A 21895-nucleotide genomic window follows, 5' to 3' on the forward strand; every position below is an offset into this window, starting at 1 on the left:
AAATCAAATACGATGTTATCTTCCGCAGTATTGGTTGGTTATTTTCTTCTGACGTATAATAACCTTGTGAAATTAAGAGTTGCTTCGATAAATCAGTAAACACAAAGTGATTTATCGTTCTCTTTACCGTGAGCGTTTGTTCTACTATTAATAATCAAATCATTAATGTTCTTTCATTAAAAAGCTGAGAGAAAACGATGCTATAGCGTTTGAAGAAAAAAGTACTGAATTCTATTGTTTTTAAAGAGTAAATTATATGACAATTAACAGTTTGATTCCAATACAACGTTATAAATCTATTCCTATTGAAAATTATTTTAAATAAAACTGAACTTACCACTATATATCTGCGTTCATTACGTACTCTATACATAACTGCCAAAGAAATACTTTCTGAGAAGTTAAAATGAGGGTGATATAATTAATTCACAAATTGGGAATGGGCTAAATTATTTCTATAGCTAACGTATCGTTAATTTAGCATACTAATTAATTCATTGGTTCTTTATAGGATATTTACCTTTTTGATTTGGTAGCTTTTAAACTGAGTTTGCGTCCAATTACGATATGGTTATCGTTACGATTAATTTTATATGATACGTGGTAGACAGTTTATTTTGAAATTTAGAACGTATGCGTCCCGAATTACGGTAACCATCCACTTCAGATTTTTAGATAGCGCCCAAGTTCTTATTAACGATTAGCCATTCAATTAAATTCTTTCCATACGGTATGGTAGTTAATTACGATTATCGTATTTTCTTCAAGGGCTATAAATATTCGTTCCTAATGATTTTATCCGTAAAATTTAAATTTATTAATTGAATTCTCTCGTCAGTTATATTTAGAATTTGTTTCGTAATATTCATCGTCCTTCTGTCACCTATTGAGCAGTTCCTGCTTGCAGATAGGACATTCTTAACTGAAGTTTACCTGTGCAATGAGCAGTATATAATTTGTGATAGAGTGGCCAACTCGACTAATATATTCTTCACTCAGCGTATAGCTTGGATCAGAAAGCTTCCGCGTTGAGATTCGCTATCGAATACTAACGTAGACATTAGCAACATTAGGATTAGTATTGCAATCCATGCGACAATAGAAAGCTTACAGTTATCGCATCGTCTTCAGAAAGTTATTTACAACCATGTTTAATAATACCGGTCTTTACTATCCCATGGTAACCTGGTGTATAGCGTGCACATAATTATCCTCGCATACCACTGCTTGATATAGCAATTACGATAGGATAATAATTATAATTGGTAACAAAACGAGATGACAGATAGAATGATTTAAAAAAATTGGACAATTAACAAAGGCTGGCGTTAGTCGTAATTAGATATATTGTGCTGTAGATTGTAGGCAAGTCTAGATACTGATAGGACTCTTGTGCTCTTCAGTCTCTAGTGTCTCTTTGCGAAGCAGATTGCATGCAAATACGGTCTGCAGAAGAGGAAAGAGAACTAACAACAATAAAAACAAAAACAACTACCCTAGCGATAGCCCTCGCAAAATTAATACAAGTAGACAGTTCTCACATAATATCGTGATTTACATCAAAATTATTTTATTGCGCATGTATACGAGCTTATTGAAAATTTGAATTGTTTACTACACTCGCAGTCAAGTCTTATACACTTTGAAGAACTCACTATAATTGATTGGAAATAAAATAGTAAATACCAGGGACTATATTAGGAAGGAGGAAAATATTAATCGAGCAATCCTTGTAAATTCCCCCATTCTATAATCACGCAATAGAACGATCTGATGGATAAAATGTTGTACCATGATTCTGCATTAAGATGAGTAAAGCTCTTCTATTCTATATACTAGGTATTGTTTATTTGTTTTACAGGACACATTGAAAAATGGCCATATCTTCATTGATACCATTTTCGTCTTTTTATTCTCTTTGATAGATCAAGAATAATCAAAGATATTGTCTTGTATTAAGCTATAGAATGTTTTTAAATGCAAAATAGTTTGTGTATTAGAGATTTGAATTGTAAGGTATTGGAGAGAATAAAGCAACTTACGGTTAGACAAGTGAACTGAAACAGTTTATTATTCCGCTGTGTGTACAATGCTACAGCATATCACAGGTGCATCATGTATAAATATCATAGGTCAAAAAGCAAATTATAAACAACACTTAATGCTTATATCCGACTACCGCATACCTTTGAAGCTGTTATTTAAACATCTGACTTAGCTACTACCTGAATATCGTGAAATAAAATGTGCAAGTACTTGCAGTACACGAAGTATAACGAGCGTGGGTTCTACTATTTATTTTTTATTTTGAGGCAAGATGGTGTTCCAAGGTCCGTCAGTCGCCTACAGCGGCCAATAGGACTGATAGAGACTTAAGTCAGCTGATTTTTAATCAATAATGACGCGATATTTTTAGCTGTCAGCATCTTTGACTTATTATGCAGACTGCCATCAGTCTCTTTTCCACACAAGTGATCCTTGTGGAAAGTTTTGTCAGCCTATTTTCTAATAATGATGTGACATATTAGCTGTCAGTCCCTTTGACTTATTTTATTGCGAAGTAGAAAATAACTTGAGTACTAAGGTAGTGTATTACCCAAATCGAGAATTAAGAGTCAAACTACGTATAAAAATACATAATCTAATATAGCCTAACGTATAATTACAACTAATGAGTCAGCGATCACTCGTGCCGAAAAGAGAGACAGAGACAGATGACCTACAAAAGCCAAGTTAGGTATTTTTCAGGTTTCATTTGGCATAATACTTTATATAATATAGTCGGTTAATAGAGTAAAATCCAATCTACGGTATAACAAATGAATTCCGATAGAACGACCAAGGAGTAATAAAAGAACTACCGTCTAGAATACCTTATTGTTATTGAAACAAAATTGAAAAAAAAATTAAAAATTGATACATAGCAATGGCCGTATATACGCGCTGTGTATTCTACCTCACACGTGTATCATAGCTAAGTCCAATACTGTGTCCTTACTTCTCAGTAATACTTTGTATAATTAATGTAGACGCTTAATAATAGAATAAAATATAACTTACAGTACAATAAATGAATTTCTATAGGATGGCCAGGAAAAATAAGAGAACTGCTATCTAAAATATCTTATTGTTGTTAAAACAAAATCGGCCATCAAATTGCTAGATAATGCATAGCAGCGGCTGTCCATAGTGTATTCTATCTCGCATGTGTATTATACCGGAGTCCAATACTGTGCCCTCAGTTCTCAGTAATACTTTATGTAATTAATTGATATAGACGGTTAATAGAAGAAAATATAAGTTACAATACAGTAAATGAATTTGGATAGGATAATCAAGGAGTAATTAAAAGAACTGCTATCTAAAATATCTCAATATTGTTAAAATAAAATCGGACATCAAATTGCTAGCTAATGCATAGCAACGGCTGTCCATAGTGTTATATAACCGAGTCCAATACTGTGCCCTCAGTTCTCAGTAATACTTTATATAATTAATTGATATAGACGGTTAATAGAAGAATATAGTACTTATAGTACAATAAATGAATTTTGGATAGGATAACCAAGGAGTAATTAAAAGAACTGCTATCTAAAATATCTTAATATTGTTAAAAAAAGTCGGACAAAAAATTGCAAGCTAATGCATAGCAACAGCTGCACATTGAGTGCACATGGTGTATTCTACCTTGCACGTGTATCATAACCGAGTCATACACTGTTTTCTGAGTGCTCCACTCAGAAGCAAAAACACGCACATAACTAAGGCTATATAAGAAAATGAACAGGCAGTGAAAATATCATATCGTTATTCCAATCAAAACATGACGCAGGTTATTGCACGACGCAGTCGTTATGCAATAGTAAATCCAGGTACCGGGTCCGGTACCTTTTATCGAGAGATCTGTCACGATACGAAACGTAGCTGAAATTGGACTGGTGATTTCAGCTAATTACGGTAGCAACATGGAGCAGCAGCACTCAATTTCCAGGTAATGGATTGCGAACCAAGAAGGGATTATTAAGCCCATTCATTTCAGGAAATTACCGCAAAATTGCAAAACTAGAACCATTTACCTGAGTATTTCTTATTAACAGGTTATTATTTGGATAAGCCGTTAATGAAAATACGGATAATTGTCATTGTTTGAGAAGTTAATATTACAGGTTGATGAAATTATATAGGGCTGAATTGTTGTAGTTTAAATGTCATTTTCATACATATTAGTGCGAGACATTATGATACTAATTGTCAAGCTGTTGTTGTAAGTGCATAAAATTAATGAATAAGATTCTATTTCATATTAATTTAGATAAGATTTATCTTATAGAAATTATACTCGTACATTTTAGATGTAATAGATTACTTGTTTTGCATATATGGGTTATAATTAATTAGTTACAGAGGGTCATGGAACTGGCGTAACAGAAACGTTTTTGAAATAAAACATTTTATTTCATTGTAAAAGCGATTTTGGAGTAATGAATTGATTTAGAATGAAACCTGGCCGAAAATAATACCTGATGATAACCAGGAAGTCGGTAGCGTAGGTGCCGAGTATGATATACAGTAGATGTAAAAGTCTAGATAAATTTAATTCTTTGGCCAATAATTATCGAGCTTTATGGAAAATTTAAAATCAACATATAAGGAAACTGCTGTAAGTTATGCTAGTTGATAAAGTCTACGATTTTTCTGAAAAATACGCCATGCTAACTATATATCTTGAAATAGAAAATATAAATCCAAATAAAAACATAGATTTTTCGGTATATAGATATATTACTTTCACATCCCTACCTTGTTTATATGCAATGTATGATCTTGCTGGTCTAATAACTTAACGTTTCTAAAAAAGTTATCATTCTTTTGATTGTAGATTTGAAAAAAGCAAATCATACGCAGTTTCCTATATAAGTTATATGAAAATAATAAATATGGGTATTGAATGCCTTTAAGTAGCTCTAATGCTGATACAGTTAGTATTCAGCTAAAACATTTCAATTTAGCTGCTGAATTGATATGAATAAGAGGGTAATTTAGTAAGTAAGGACATTGCAGAAGATAATATCTCATCTGCAACATGATTCGCTATTTCTGTAATTATGATATTCATCTAAGGGCTCGAGGTAAGTTTTACTCAGCATCGCTCACAAGGTAAACAGTGTCGTGCATTTTCGCTGATTTGATTCTAATAGCAATTTATGAATTGAGGATATATTAAGGGTTGCTATAAAATCGTAAAATCGCATACGCAAATATATAGCCAAATCGCAACGTTACCAGCATTCTATTTTATTTTCCAGATAGTTTTGTAGCTAATCAATTATTTTACTTTGTCAGCATCGATAATTAACATTATTAAAATGGATTAATATTATTAATGCAATAATTACTCATTTACTTATTATTCAATTTTAAAATGGCAGTCTTATGTACTTATGATGACTCACAAAGTAATAAAAAGAATCATTGTATTAATTACCTATCTTTTCGCTATAGTACTGTACTGCACATCATTTGCATATGAATCCTGCAAATAGTTTACCTAAATATTGCAAATATTGAACTTTACCCAGAATATCACTTAGACAAGCGGTTGATTGACTAAAGATATTTCAGATGATTCAATTAGTCATTTTTATTGGTATAATTACTATTTATATCAAGAGAGTGCTACGCATGGATGATGTGTAATAAGATTTTAATGCAAGATATAATTGATAATAGGAAACGTTATTTAAATTTAGTATTTACAGACCAGTAAAGTTTTAACAGTGATACAATTTCAAAATGTTTATTATAATATTTAAATAAACCTGAGCTATTCCTACAATCTATTTTATCATCTATGCAGCAGCCTAAATAGTGATATCTAAAAACATGTAATCAGTTTCCGACTACGATAAACACATATTCTGTTTGTTCTAATAAGTTCATATACACAACGTCATTGACCATAAAATAAAATCTGTAAGTACCTCTAATGACGGTCAGATATCATGCATAGCAGAGATAATATCTTGGCGACACGACCATAATGAAAAAATTTCGATTTCATTATGAGCGTGAAATATAGGACCAATTACTTCAATATATAATATAATCTATTCTTTAAATGAATTTGCTATGAAAAGTATTTGACATACGTATGTCTATACTGTAATACTCTATCTTTAAATAAGCAGACGCAAAGGAATACTTAAATTAAATATTAGTAAATGGAGTGGTAGTAGAATTAATTTAAAATATTTAGTTTTATATCTTAAATAAGGATGAATTTACGTAAAATTCTTTTATGGTACCAATGAATAAGACCTTATCTTTTTACTTATCTACTCGTACTTAGCAAATCTAAAGTCTGACAGTGTTACTTGGCTCTGGAGAATTAATAACTCTTCCAATATTGGCTGAGCGATAATGAAGATAGATATTCTGGTCATATCAGTTTATTAATTTGATATATATTTAAGATATTGACGCAGTTAACCATACGTTTTGTCCATTTACGATGCAAAACTATAATAGAATGATAGATGACCTACGTCAATTCTTAATTTATGCTTATTATTTCTAATCGATGTAAAGCTAAAGCATATGGGCAAGCTTTTGTTCCCTTATCGCGTCTAACATACATTTATATCAGTCATCGACAAACATATGTTTCATATAAATTGATCAGACTGTCAGGAAATTTTAAACATAATCACAATGGCGGCTAGTAGAACCATCAATAGTTGGGTTTTTCTAATCATAGCTCTTTCATTCCTTGTACAAACTAATATTCACTCTTCTCAGGCTGCAGTAATATTTGACATCGATAGCAATGTATCTCAACCTCTACCAACAACGGATAACGTAAGTTGAACAGTATTAATAAAAGGTTTCACTGAATGGAAGTATATGCTTTCAATTCGAATGTGTTAATGTCATCATTCTTATTACTATTAGTATTAATCTTTTATTCCGTTTACTTAATCGATCGGCTTAGTTTTAGCGTATTGACGTTTAAGCATAATTGGATCATCTATTTTCCACAAAAAAGAAAAACTTTATTGCAATCCGACATCATTTCATCTATTGGAGCTATTGAAGCTGCACAAATTAGAAATATTGTCAACAATAAATCGGAGTTACTTCTTATTGATTAGCTTAAATGCCGACGATAATGTACCTTATGTATCCATTAGATGTAATCAGCTGCACAGTACAATGTTGACAGAATGTCAAACACTAATAATTTGACTTCACATTAATTATAAAAAATTTTCTACATATTATATTAAATATTATCCATCAGCCATATCGACTATGATTTGTCGCTCTAATAAAAATGATTACAATTTTTTGCTCAAAGACAAGTGGTGGTGCTGGTGATACTTGCTACCAGATGAGACATAGCTGGTTTCCCTGTGCTAATAACGTAAGCAATTAGTTGACTATTTCGTAAAAAGTAAGAGACGAAGCAAATATTAATAGCACCGCTGCAAGATTTGTTAATGATTATAAAATTAGCTCCAGTATTTATAAAAATATATAGAATATCATGAAGATTTTTGTAAGACGTTCCAGTATTTCTTGTTTAAAGTTTGAAAGACTGATTATGAAGCTAATACATGACTACTTTATAGATTCCTGGAAATTTGATTTTAATGGTCTTTTATGGCACGATATTGATAATGGCAGCTAAATTAATTTCAGGTATGGAAGGATAAAATACTGTTTTAATTATCGTATGAAGAGTGTACGATTATAATACCTGACATAGAATACATAATTAATCTGCCTCATCTTAAATCTGGTCGATCAATTACCTATGCTTTGTGAGCTTATCAAGTTAGGTTCTCAGAATACGATTAGTTTCATAAAATAATACAACATTTTATTATATTTTGTTATGGGAATCATGTTTACACAATCTGATGTACATAACATATTAATTAATGTATTTTAACAGATGGAGCAGAATTGTTGTTAGATTTAGGATTGCCAGCCAGCATCATTGGTAAGTGAGATCTATTGAAGTTGCAGAATCATCATTACCTCATAATATTCGTATGTAACATACCGTAATAACATAGTAATTTAGAAAGCGAATTTGCGAAAATAGATAATATAAGCATAATAAATGATAATAATAATGATTTAGGACTTTATAACAATTAGGTGGGTTGGTATTGCCACTACTAGGAGCCATACCTGATGCAGTCATGATTTTAGTATCTGGATTAGGACCTAAAGAATTAGCGCAAAGAAAAATAAGCGTAGGAATGGGGTATGAATTTTAGTTTACCGATAAGGCTGAAAAGTTTAGAACAGAGAAAAATACGAAGATGAATTGAACTTGATAGTATTTACAAGCTATTGATAGAAATAAGCAAATGTTAAGTTAATGCTGGACTCGTTCTGTTTGCTCATGAACTAATTTCTCAATGATTAATTCTAGAGCATTGGCTGGTAGCACAATTATGTTGCTAACACTAGCTTGGGCGGGTAGTTTAATTATTGGCAGGTGTGATTTAGGCGAAGACGGCAAAGCAATCGAAAAAACGGGCGCTGATAAATTTAGCCTAACCCGCCAGGTATTCAACTTAAACTACTAGATGTTGCTCTTACCTAAGATTGATGATCGTTTCGTGTCTTTTATCTTTCTTGAATCAGCCATAAATGAAATCTATAAATATCCTTTGTTATTTTAGGGAGTTACCGTTATGAGTGATGTCAAAGTTGGTGTTATTGTGATGGTTTTAACATCTCTATCCTACCTGTAAGCTCTATGTTGATATGTTAATTAATTTAGATGCTAAGTAAAACGTAAAAATCTACCTCTATTTCGATTATTATACAGTAGTATTTTCAATTTATTAAACAAATTAGAATCTGATTTATAGTTAAGGGTTTAAGTTAGGTTTTAACTTTCTTGACTGATTAAATAATCGCCAATGCTATGCAATATTTCAATATCTTCTATTTATGATCCAGCGTTGTGCAAACTGCTGATTGGGTTTATGGTCCGAGCAAAGTAGGGCCTCAACCGGCTTATATTCGCTACTGTGCTCTAGCAACAATGATTATAAGCATTATCAGCTGTATTGTTAACATGGCCTATTTGGTAAATACTGTGTTAAATTTATTTTTTTAGCTATGATAGCAAGAACTCAGTTTTATGTTTGATAAATACTCATTCAATTGGATAATTTAGATATGGGATAGTAAAGCTGCAGAAAGAAGGCAGCAAAGACGTCATGAAGAAATGTAAAATGATTAAGTTGAAACTATTAATGATTACTCATAACGTATTTAAGATTGTTGTTGCTTGAATTCCAACTGAATGACAGTTATCATTGAAAATAGGCTGAAAAGAAAAGTAGTACAAAAATTCATTCTGAATATGACCGCTTCATTTACACAGCCGTCCAAAATAGGCGATGTTGAAAGAGCACAAGATCATAACACTAAGGTAGCTGGTACAAGCCAAGCTAATGAGGACGAAGAATCTACGAATGAGAAAAGCCGATTGGTTCCTCCTGCAGCTGGTGTGTATAGAATAAGGCTAAATTTATATTAACCTAGTCTTTTCAGTCAAGTTTTACTGTTAAAAGTAGCAAGATGTCGCATCGAGTTAAGATCTTAGAACTGTATATTTATTAAATTCTATCTGTTTGTACTTATTAGAGCGAAATATAGCTAAATTAATTGGTATATACAGTAAATTTATGATATCTCTTTAATTTAGGTCTATCTAAAAAGTATTTTACTGCATGGAAAGTAATGGCTTCAGCAAAAGAGAGCCAAGAAGAAAAAGAAGAGGAAGAGAGCCCGAAACAAGACGAAAATGAGCAGAAAAAAGAAACAGATGAACCCAAAGGAAAGGTATACAAGTAGAATTATTAAGCAATCATTTCCATTGGAAAATATTGGTTCATGATAAAAGATTTTTGGTTATTCTTCATATTCGGGAAAGAACAAAGTACTGCACAGTGTATCATCACTATATTTAGCTAACGATAGATGGTGAATCCTGTAGCCAAATTAAACACTGATGTCATAAATGAGAGCTGATAGAATTAGTCATGTAAGAAAAATTTTCATTTGATCACTTGAAGAAGACCGAAAAAGAATCAACTATATCTAGTGATCTTGATCTATTTATTATAACCTATGAACTATCAATTATTTAGAAATGGCTATGCAATATTGCCAACTGATTTTTTAATTTACATAATATGAGTCAATGATATATTCGTATGGCTATCCATACGGGATAAGTTGTATAAATTAAAAGACAGATTATAGAGTCACGAAGTAGTAATTTATTGACGAGCAACTTCGCTTATTATTATTTATAGACTAAGTTAATCATCGTAAATAAAACTGATACCATCTATTATCTTTGGCTGATTTAGGATAGTGATGAACCTGAAGATAAGGACAAAGTCCTAAAGAAATCGATAGCAATGTTACTGGGTGGATTATTACTGGTAGCTAGCTCTATATTTAAAGCTAAAGATTTAATTTGTTAATTTGCGCTTGCTTTTTTAGTAGTTAATTAGCAATCAAGTTTATCAATAAGTTAACTAAAAGAAGTAGTTTTAGATGCAATTGTAGTTTTATCCAAGTTTTAATTCATCAATACTAATTATTGGATAATAAATAATTAATTATATGTAATCAAATAATTTTGATGGTCAATAATTTTAGATATTAAATGGAGTTGTTTCAAAGCGCTGCTCTGATTTTGTTACTTACTAATGATTTTAGGTAATTAATATAATAAACTTTAGAATTTTATACTTTTCTATCATACAGGTAACGTTTTTCTCAGATCCGATGTGTAATGCTGTTGTAGCATTAACTAACCCATATAATGAGAACTACATTCCAATTTCCGGTAAGCAAAGTTATCATTACTATTAATTAGTATAAAAACGACATATAACTTGATTCTTACACAACAAGGGAGCTCTAGTTATTCCAATACTAGTGCTAATATCGATTAAATATCAAATTTAAATAGTGCGATATTAATTTTGACATCTTGTTCTACTACATAATTATTTAAAATTTCAATCCGGAAAACTAGCCTTTTATATCTCGTTTGTGGTCAATCCAATTTGCTCCAATGCATCTGAATTAATTTCTTCTTTGCAATTTGCTGCTAAAAGAAAGCGATTAAATATAACCGTAACATACAGCCAGGTTACACTGCTATTTTCGTATTCAGTTATTTCTATAATTACTATCATTAAAGAATTTTATTAAGTTAGCTTGTGTTGATAGTTATTTTGCGTCGATTTGTTTTAGCTATATGGAGCAGCTACAATGAATAATACGTTATGCCTGGCTGTATTTACTGGATTAGTATTTTTCCGAGGTTTACAATGGGAATCATCCGCAGGTTAGTCTTAAGCATTCAAAATTTTGACTGCTATTTAACAGCTTTTTCTTTATTTCTTAAATTCCATAGTGGTGTCTAGACGACTAATTTGACTATCATCTATTTATTTTAATCAAATTATCGCAGAGGTATTGGTGATATTAATAGTTGTATGGTTTGTAGCAATATTTGGATATAGGGAAACTTATAAGGTAAAGATAAGGGAATAAAACAAAAAAATAGTTATATTTAAAAAAAATTAGTATCAATGAAATTGACAGATGATGTCTTTAAGTTGATTTGTCTGATTAAATTTAACTTCATGTTATTTCCATAGGTATGGATGGGCTTTCCGATCGCCGTCATGTACATTTTCTCTATTGTCTTAGTAGCAATTTTGCAAAGTCCACTAGTTGGTTGGAAGTAACGCAATTAAGCTGGCAGTTGCAGTCTGCGATAACAGAAAATGCTTGATAGCATTCAATACATCTTCTATATTTGACAGGCTAAATAGTTTAAATTTTTACTGGCTATTAATTAATCTTTACTTTGTAAAATTAAACGTTATATAGATGAAATAAATATCATTATTATGACCAAACACTATAGAATACAAGAGTAAAAATGCCTTTAAAATCTTACAGTAAACCATTTTTTTATGAGGAATATTTTAACTATGGTATGATATAGGTGAAACTGAAGCAATTCTAATAGTCGTGTTGATTGATTATGTATGCTCTACAGAGGTTCGTTATTTAAGCTAGAACATATTCTTAAATTAAATGCTAGAGATATCGATAGACCGAAAAATTTTTAAATATAGTACTTCTTTATAACCTTATTAATAGTCCAGCTACAATGCTAATTACTTCGGTAATCAGGCTTGTTCATGTATATCTCCAATGTGTACCTACATACATACAATATGTAGCTGCTTTAGCGAAAATAGACAATTATATTTTCATCTTATGTTCAGAATCAAATTTAGATATTAGTCCACTGTGCTGAAATTGCAAATTGAAGAATTAAGTATTAAAAACAACATTCGTTTTCCTGACATATGCAAAGATAATTTCTTTTATAATTTGATAGTCAATTGTTTCTCTATCAATATCTAATGCAGCTATATAAAATGAATTTGTTTCAAACTAATCTGCTATATGAAATACACCTTTATAAATTAGATTATTTTACCTTTAGTGTGTTAATAAATGCAAATACAAGAGCAAAGATGTCGTTAAATTACTGTGTTTTATAGTAATCACTTGAATGCCTTTATTTCGTTCGTGTACTCACATATGGTACATTATCATGAATCAGTTGATATGACGGATCTTAGCAATTTTCGTATAGTTATTTTATTCTAGGAATTAGACATTACAGCATAAATCGCATGCAAATGTGGTTTGCAATTTTAGAAATTTAAAATGTATCACAATTCATGCAATTAAATAAATTGATGATTCATCGAATTAGCCTAATTTAGAATTAAATGATAGCGAAAAGAGGAAATAATACAGTATTATAGCTGTGACGGATATAACTACACTACCCGTAGAATCCTATTTAATTAATCGATAACATAATCGTAAAATTAGGTTGCCCTAATCAGTTATCTGCTAGTTTGCAATAAGGCATAGAAAAGAATTTAGAAATTGCCCGCAATATAACCTGATATACAGTCTAATACAGTGCTCAGCTATTACTAGTCAAAATTCTTAAAGTACATGCAAATCGTTCGTGTACTGTAGATAATGAGTAACTTGTCAAGATTATAATTATGCTTTAGTAAAAGCGTTAGGAATAAAAGTTCGCCGCAATGTAACCTGATATGCTGTACAGTATAGTACTCAAAATTTTTAAAATACATGCAAATCATTGGTCTACTGTGAATATGAGTAACTTTTAAGGATTACAATTATGCGTTAGTTAAGGGGTTAGGAATAAAAATTAGCCATAATGTAACCTGATATAGTGTATGCGTATAACGTAGTACTCAAAATTTTAAAAATATATGCAAATCATTCGTCTACTGTAGATATGAGTAGCTTTATCAAGATTACCATTATATCTTAGTTATGGCGTTGGGCCCATTTACGACGTGTAGATTTTAGTTTTAGACTAATTATCAATTTTTATATAGTGCTGGAGTAGTTTTTACTGCCACAATCACTACAGACTTAACAGATTTTCTTTTTTATTTATAATGGCGCAAGTTAGCTAATTCTTATAAATTACAGCAGTTTGTAATCCATAGGTTTGCAGATTACAAATGTAACAACGTCAAAACACCACAACCTAAACTTACAATAAAGCTATTCAATGTTTTTTTAAAACTGTTACAAGTTTTCAGCATTTGACGGATAATCACTTTCAAGCAGGTTGGTTAAAGCTTCATATAATAGAATGTAGCCTGCATAAAACTATAGCAATCATATAAATGAATGCATTTAAATGAATTGATCTATTTTCTTCCTTTGCATTACTTTGCCTCAACCAATTTCCACCAATGGCCACAATCACATTGCTGTGGATTACCTTTCTTTAAAGTCATATAGATAATTTGAGTTGCTTCCGGCTCACCTTATCGTTTGCAAAGAGTAAAGTATTAATGAACAATGTGTACTATCATCAGAGCAAGTAAAAGCTATTTACACGATTTCACCATAAGGTATGAAATAGAAAAAGTAAGCAGTGATATACATTTCTATACAGAAAAGTCTATTTTTCTAGATTGATTCACATTTACAAGGCAACCATCTATTAATAGAAGATAATGAGTGGATTGGAGCTGAATAAAAGCATTCCTTGAGTATTTTTTTTATATATTTATAGATGGCATTGACATATATATATATTTGTACATTGTTTAAATTAGCTCTTTCTAGCTTACTACTGTAGGATAGTCAATAGCCGTAAAGGTAATTGTGCAGTCGCTATCGATATCGGGGTAACAGTTATGGAATAAACACTGGATACTTACAAACGCAACCCAATATCCTTTCATCGAAATGAGAAGGGACCCCGCGTGGGTTTACTGCAGTTCCCCATGGACCTTCGTGAAAGCTCATATCAAAGGGATCCTAAAAGATCAATTTTACAGTTATTGTTAGGCAGCAGTTGATATTAAAATCTTATTGTAGTACACTAAGGTTTCCATAAAATAGTAGCGTACAGCCCTAGAACAGAGCCAGTAGAAACCGTTCAATAGTTATAAATAGAAACTGTAGAAATTGTTAGGAAGAGAATTATAGCAGGAAGAATAGAAAAACTTTATCATGATGAGGATACATAAGCTATCACTTCGGCATGCTAATTTTTATGGCTATTACTAGTTCATAGCATGATAGTAACGATTGGATTTTGCTTTATTCAAGGGTCTACAACATTGAATATAATTTCCTACTGTATGCTACATTCAAGCTTGAATGATATTTAGGGGAAATGGAAGATTATTCTTTCAGTGCTGAGGAGAAGATTGCGATGGCCATTTCTATATACATTCAATCATGTATAATGGTGAAATGGCCGTTTACATCTTGATAATGGCGAATCACTATACAAACGATATAAACTCTGGTTGAAGCGACAATAAAGTCCAAAGTATTAAACTAGTTGCTGCATAACTGTTAATGTATCGATGCTGGCATAAAATGGGATATTACTGCTATGAATATTATATGTACAATAGTACTAAAAATCCTATAGATCGTCATGATGTCTGCCTATTCTGTTCAAAGTGATTTTTGTACGCGGCGAAAAATGGAATCTAGAATTATGTAATTACTAAGTACGCGTACATAGGTTATAAAGAGAATGTCGATGACTGCTCGGTAGGAACATTGAAGCTTATTCCTTTGATTATCGTTTAATAAATTAAGCGTTTGTTTTCATGACTTACAGTGTTACCAGTCATCATAGCGTCATGTTCAAATTTTTCTTTACCGGTTGCTTGCTCACTAGCGCTAGGGATTCGGCCAGTGACGCCAACATCTGAAGCTACAATTGGAAAAAAGGAAAATGCCCATCTGTGAGCTACCAGAACAAATCCTACATCATTATATACAGACTAGACTAATGTCGTAAAATGGAATTGTTTGGGTATAAGACCATTGAAAAGTATTTATTTTAGTGTAGAGGAAGAGAAGTGGTATACAGAAAAAGTCTTGAGCACATAGTGCGCTTTGATGCACAAGCATACTAAACATCCACATGCAAAAACACCCGAAAAGTTGGTACATATGTAATATGAAAATGTTATGTCATCCAAGCTTCAATTTATGAGTATGATAGGTTCAAATATTTAGTTATAGTTACATTGCGTTGTTTCATGACGAACTCCGTTGATTAAAGCTCGTGAGACAGTAGGATTAAAAATGCAACGGTAGAAACTCGGCAGTGACAATCGAGTCAGAGAAGCCATTTTTCTTTAGCAGCGATGGAAGAGTTGACCGTTTTTTTGCGCATGCGTACCAGAAGGAGCACGGACAATCACTAGCAGCAGTGCCCAACCCCGGTACTCGTCCCCGGGCTTGAGCACTGGCCTAACTCTACTGTGGTCGGATCCCATCGAGGTCAAACGACAGTACTGTAGCCTACAATACTGCTTGTCAATACTGCACACTGTACACTGTACTGTACGATGCATGTGTTTGTGTCGCTACAAGTTGAAGTGTATATGCTGCTACAGGGTAGCGGTAGCGGTCACGTTTACAGAGGGAAAGCTGTGTACTATGTACTGTACTGCAACCTGGATAGGCTATCAACTGGACTAGTCAGTAGTCCTTCTTCCGTACTCTACTGTCTATATACAGTACAGTATATTATGGAAAATCATAGACCAACGCCAAACTACAGTATCAATCTGACTGTGAAGACGGTACTGTTATAATGTACCCTAGTGTACAGTAAGTAAAAAGTGCCTGATGTCTTCAACATCCAGAGACCAAATCCAATTTGCTTTTTTTTGTCTTAGTCCCAGGAACATGGACATGACAGTTTGGATTCATACAGTACAATGTACACTATCCACTGTACACTGTACTCAGTATACTGTACTGTACAGTACATACTGTAAACTGCACGAGGCTCTTTTACAGTACAGTACACTGTACAGGACAGTGTACTGTACTGTAAAACCTGGAGCTTCCAAGTCCCTTGGAAAAAAACGTACAGTTTGTCTCCATATGATATACTCTACATGGTGTAGATGCTTTATATTGAACACATGAAGGGAGAGATTCAATCAGGGGCTTTTGAATCGACTTTTCTCTTACTGTAGAAATGTCAGTATGTTTTTTTCTTAACTCTATCATTGTACCACACGTCTGCAACCGTCCACTACGATTGTCATCGTAACATGAGTTAGACTTGCAAAGAAAATTTGCAACCAATACTGTACACTGTACTGTACAGTACGGTATCATGAGTAATGTACTGTGCACTGTACACTCAACGTCGAGCATAGTAACCGTGTCCGCAGCTCGATTCGAAGTCGACTCAGACCTTGGAAATTTCTTGATTGCTCTTGATCACTTACAGCTTACATACTTATGCCTTGTACTCGTATACCATCTCTACGCTCTTACAGTAAATGAATTATCTTTCAATTGCATTAATGCATGTTAAACTTCGTAACACTTTACTGAGAAAAATCACCATCGAAATAACCATGAGCTCATCCAATTTTTCAAATACGTGTACATTTCAATAGGCCAGAATAGGTTGTTCTTTGAACTGCTCATTGCGAGTGGTTATAACGAAATGAAATACTGTCCTCATTTTTCCTAGGATGCTAATCAATTCTTATTAAGGAAGCGTTTACTACTGTACAATGCAAATGCTGCTTCCCAATGAGATAGATGAATAAGGAAGGATTGAATACCGTAGTAATGATATCAACACGCTTCTGTACTATTGATTCAAGTAGCCACAGTAAACACTTGAAGTATGATGGATGACTGCTGTAACTCTTATATCTGCTAATAGATCCCTTGCTCGTTGTAGTGGGTGTACTATACTGTACTTGTACTTTTCACTGTATTATTTATCGTTGACTCATAATAATTAATTATCCCTGAATTTCCTATCATACTTTTCTACGCCATTGCAAGTTTAAACAGTTCTTTGTTTCTTTACTCTCGTGAAGTAATATTACCATGTATCGACATGCATTTACAATAACTATGTCGTTATTAATTCTAAGAAAGTCTTTCCCTTCTACTATTAATTCTAAAAACGTGCATCCTACTAAGCATTACCAGTTCTTCAATGACAACATATAAAATGATGAGTGAGTTTTGCCGAAACGACAATGACTCAACGTTCTTACGCAATTGGTCAAACCATCCAATTAAGTAAAGGCAGAGGCAGAATTTAATGATTCAATTCATCTGCATTTTCGTACTAGTCACACAATAGCTATAAATGATTATTGTGTTAAGAACCTTAGGCTAATGTACTTTATTGCCGAAACAAAAGTATTTATCTAGATGAGGAAAAACAAATAAATACTTGCCTTGAGCAACTATCGGCATTTTCATGCTGTGTAAAATACGACTGTGAACAAACGGTACCGTAGTTACTGATGCTTAAAACACATCACAAGCAAATCATTATACACCTATTTTGTCACTACTCTTAGCAATCCAAGTTATAACTACATCATAGAGCATTAACTATTCCTAAATATATGTCAAATCGATGTACTAGGCAGCATTTGAATACATGAATATACGTGGCTGTACTATATACTCCCTTACGAGTTTTCGCACTGCTACAATATAAACCAATAATGTAATATCTAGCCATTTTTAAAAGTACGATAATTAAAAATTAAGATAATTAGGCAAGAACGATGAATACCAGGTCAAACCAGAACGTACGATCTTTATATTCTGTTAAAGAAAATCATTTTATTTTTTAGAATATTACCATACAGCACTAAATAAAATAAGTTATATCATAAGCGTACCAATAATATAACTTTTAATCTTCCTGATGGTCATGATCTTCCTCTTGGACACTGGCAGTCGTTACTGACATGTCAGGTGGGCCTTCGTCGTCATCTTCGTGAGCCTAAACGCACAACGGAAAATTGTTAGGACCTTCCATGTTAGAAGTTAGTATAACATCTATTACAAAATCTATTTAACCGCAGCTTCTTCCTCTTTGTTCTGTTCCTCACGTTCTTCTTCTTCTTCTTCTTTTTTGTCGTCTTCTGGAGTTTCGCTATAAATATAACAGTAGTGATTAAGCATTTGCAATAGCCAGATCATAAGAAAATTTTTAGAATTACTTACTCCTCTGCCGCTGGTGCTTCTTCGTTTGGAGTGTCTTCGTTAGCATCTGAGTCACGTTTCTCTTCAGCCTCCTCTCTATCAGAGTGCTCTTCAGCTTCATGCTCATCAGCTGGTTGTTCTAGGATATTATAAATTCGCAGATTGTTAGAAAGGTAAAAATTTAGACATTTCTAAAAAGTTAATACCTACCTTCTCTGTTTTCAGGTTCTTCCGGTTCTTCCTCCTTAGGTGGAACGCCTAACGCATATACAGTTATTTTATTAGCAACAATTTATAAACATTTACTGACTAGGGATATTTGTCTTACCTCCAATGCGTGGTGGTGAAGACAACCTTTTACTAGAAGTTCTGTTAAACTCAGGTGGAGGTCGGTTGATATCATTAGCATTCTTAGCTTGATGTTGAGTACGACCACTATTTAGAACAAACAGTATAGAGAAGATGCATTAAGAATAACGATGACTAATATTTTTTTATTGTACTGCATTCGATGATGATTGAACCTATATCGGAATTTGGATCCAAAGCGGAGGAAAGACTTCTTTACTGGCTTCTCTGGAGTTAGCAATCTATTTCGTAAACAGAACGCGAACAAAGTGTACTGTAAATTATCACAACTACCTTAGTTGCATAATTACTGCATATACCGTATTGCAATTATATCACTACAAAAAGTAATTTAAATGGTACGTTTAATTAATTACCTAAAGAAGGCGTGATTTTCTATACAGACTTTCCACAGTCTTTTAGCTTCGGTAACAGATGCAAGGCGGAATCCAATCTTCTTTTCATAATTTTCATTCTGTAAGATTGCAATTACGTTACCACAATCTTATCACAATATCTACAAAAGGTTTCAAAACGACCATACCTGTGCAGGGCGTACTTTAATGTAGAACTTCTTTTTCTTGTACAAGATTTGCAAGATTTGAGGCCTTTTAATTATGAAACATGTTAGATCGAAGCGGATTTATGTAGCTGTAAGATATAAAGTTAATTTTTATAATTACCATGCAAATCGGTTGATTCGCAGTTGATCACGGTAGACGTATAATCCATTAGCAGAAACGCCAATTTCGATCTTTACAGCCTCGTTGTCCTGAAGGGCGAAGCCAAACATTTATTAACTCAGACGTAATTTATGCAGTGCGAATGAATAATTCAACGCAAAAATACTTACAAAGGCAAAGTATTTTTCAACACCATAAAGTGCCAATTTTTTAGAATTTTCTAAGAAATGAGCTTCAGCGTCAGCGGGCGTTTGTCCTCTACACGAATTTAAATTATTCGGTATTTTATTAGCAATACAGTATTTTCGGGATTTGATAACATCAAATGGTACATACTCTATTTCTTTGTGATATTTCATTACTATTTGTTCCAATTCTTCAGACTGATAAAAGGAGAATATATGGAATTCAGTGATGTACTAAATCATATCTACATTAATGGGTAGTCTTACCTGCACATCATCTGGAGCAACTTGGAATTCACTAACGTAATTGCCAATACAAGTTTCTGGATCGTAATCACCAATCTCAGCTAATTTTTGGAAGAAGAAGCATAGAAATAGTTAGTTATGCGGGATTACATTGCTAAAGCACTCCATACGGACGTAGTTAAAATTTTGACCCTACCTTGAACTGTATAGGCACCTAGCAATGCGTAAGTGTTAAATGAGCAAGGCAACCTTTAAAAGGGATAAAAAATATATTTTAACAATCAATATATCAAATAAATTACAACAAAGTTAGGCTTCAGTCATTGCTACGAACTTTCCAGACATGAGATCTTTTCTGACTTGTAAGACAAAGAAGTATCTGAAATCAAAAATTTTAACTTGTTAAAAATATGGACATTCAGATTGCTAAAACGACCCTTAACTAATGTACCTTGTTATATCCTCATGTAACTGGCTTGGGTTGTTACTGTAAAACTTTACGCCAAAGTAGAAGTTTGGTTCATTTCCTATCAGAAACAAAACAAAATTATAACATCAAATAAGGACTCACAACAAGTACGGCTGTCCTAGGTTACGCAGATTTGAAAGGTAATCGTTCCAATCGAACACATTGAAAATAAACTAACAAATCCTTATCTTACCTTTCAATTGGCGTTTTATCGACTTCAAAGGATATATCCAGTTCTATACATTGTATTAAATAGAGTGCTAAGAAAGATATGTAGTTTCTTATATGATCGAAAAACTAAAGTTGAAAGATATTTTTTATAAGCTGATACTGTAAAAGAATTCTGTGCTATTTACAAGTATTCGCTGAAATAAACAGAACAGCACAGCAGATATTATCCTCAGAACGAGAACTTGTATGGTACCTTGTTGTTTGCAGCATCCAAGAAATAAACGCCAAAGTAATCCTTCTCTTCAAGGTTTAATTGCTGAGATACCTTGTCAAACAGCACATTACCTTTGGCTTTTAACTACAAATATAAAAAGTTTTTTACGATCAAGAATTCGAAAACTTTAGAGACAAGCAAGAAAATTAGAATAGTCCTGGAATACTAAAGCAATCTGATGTGCATAAGAACAGGCACTGCTGTACTTACGCTATATTTATAGCAACGTCTGAGTTGTATAACTACAACACAGTGTTTATTAAGGTATAATGGGCGAGCGTTCACTATATACTTTCATAATGAAATACTGTAAATATTAACAGTTAAAAACAACGAGTACAGTACTATTAGAAGAACCGTTGTGTAGAATGGTAATGGTGTCAACGATAGATACGAAGAAGCATAATCTTTACCGCGTTAAGTTTGCATTTGTGTATGAAATTATCAACATCAAGAGCTAAGCAAGTATCAGTAGTCTATTTAATTTTAGGGCTAGTCCTAAAACAGCGATCATTATAATATGCTTAGATTTGTTTAAGCCAAAAGTTTTTTACGCGATCTGTCGTGCTATACACTGGATGTACGCGTATACTTGCTTTAGCAAGGTTAAGCGTCAGGTTTGAACGGCTACATAGCTAAATTACAACAAGAATTCAGTTCATTTTATACTGTACGCCTAAACTAAAAATATCTAGTCTGAACACTTTTTACCGTGCGTATTTTATACTGTACAGTACATACGGTAACTAAGTTGTCATAAAATTATTCATGGGCGAAAATCAGTTTACAGCATGATTGAAACATTAATACACTGTATAGTAGTTGCATTCTTTTCTAGTAAAGCTCTTTAATTTAAAGATCT

General features: G+C 32.6%; 3 protein-coding genes across 3 annotated transcripts; 1 reads left to right on the forward strand and 2 right to left on the reverse strand.

The window, feature by feature from the left end:
* Positions 1-6711: 6711 nt before the first annotated feature.
* Positions 6712-11804, forward strand: TRIADDRAFT_57950 (uncharacterized protein; the record flags this gene model as incomplete). Its single annotated transcript, XM_002113939.1, has 16 exons — positions 6712-6858; positions 7358-7423; positions 7632-7701; positions 7958-8005; positions 8167-8275; positions 8447-8582; positions 8700-8767; positions 8983-9112; positions 9413-9536; positions 9737-9873; positions 10407-10481; positions 10810-10891; positions 11084-11199; positions 11305-11398; positions 11525-11589; positions 11715-11804. The coding sequence occupies 16 exons, from the start codon at positions 6712-6714 to the stop codon at positions 11802-11804; spliced, it is 1557 nt and encodes a 518-aa protein (XP_002113975.1).
* Positions 11805-13552: 1748 nt separating this feature from the next.
* On the reverse strand, positions 13553-15947 carry TRIADDRAFT_64068 (expressed hypothetical protein; the record flags this gene model as incomplete). The annotated part of the gene is made up of 4 exons (XM_002114256.1): positions 13553-13960; positions 14361-14460; positions 15279-15427; positions 15851-15947. 4 exons carry the CDS (start codon positions 15945-15947, stop codon positions 13860-13862), a joined length of 447 nt encoding a protein of 148 aa, XP_002114292.1. The 3' UTR covers positions 13553-13859.
* Positions 15948-17819: 1872 nt separating this feature from the next.
* TRIADDRAFT_64069 (expressed hypothetical protein) lies at positions 17820-21331 on the reverse strand (the record flags this gene model as incomplete). The annotated part of the gene is made up of 17 exons (XM_002114257.1): positions 17820-18273; positions 18351-18454; positions 18532-18607; positions 18679-18796; positions 18868-18915; positions 18986-19092; positions 19383-19480; positions 19550-19613; positions 19689-19777; positions 19859-19946; positions 20025-20071; positions 20141-20220; positions 20316-20368; positions 20571-20646; positions 20782-20824; positions 21013-21117; positions 21326-21331. 16 exons carry the CDS (start codon positions 21329-21331, stop codon positions 18365-18367), a joined length of 1188 nt encoding a protein of 395 aa, XP_002114293.1. The 3' UTR covers positions 17820-18273; positions 18351-18364.
* Between the last annotated feature and the right edge of the window lie 564 nt (positions 21332-21895).

The sequence above is a fragment of the Trichoplax adhaerens genome, genomic scaffold, assembly GCF_000150275.1.
Source record: "Trichoplax adhaerens TRIADscaffold_7 genomic scaffold, whole genome shotgun sequence".
Classification (NCBI taxonomy): domain Eukaryota; kingdom Metazoa; phylum Placozoa; class Uniplacotomia; order Trichoplacea; family Trichoplacidae; genus Trichoplax; species Trichoplax adhaerens.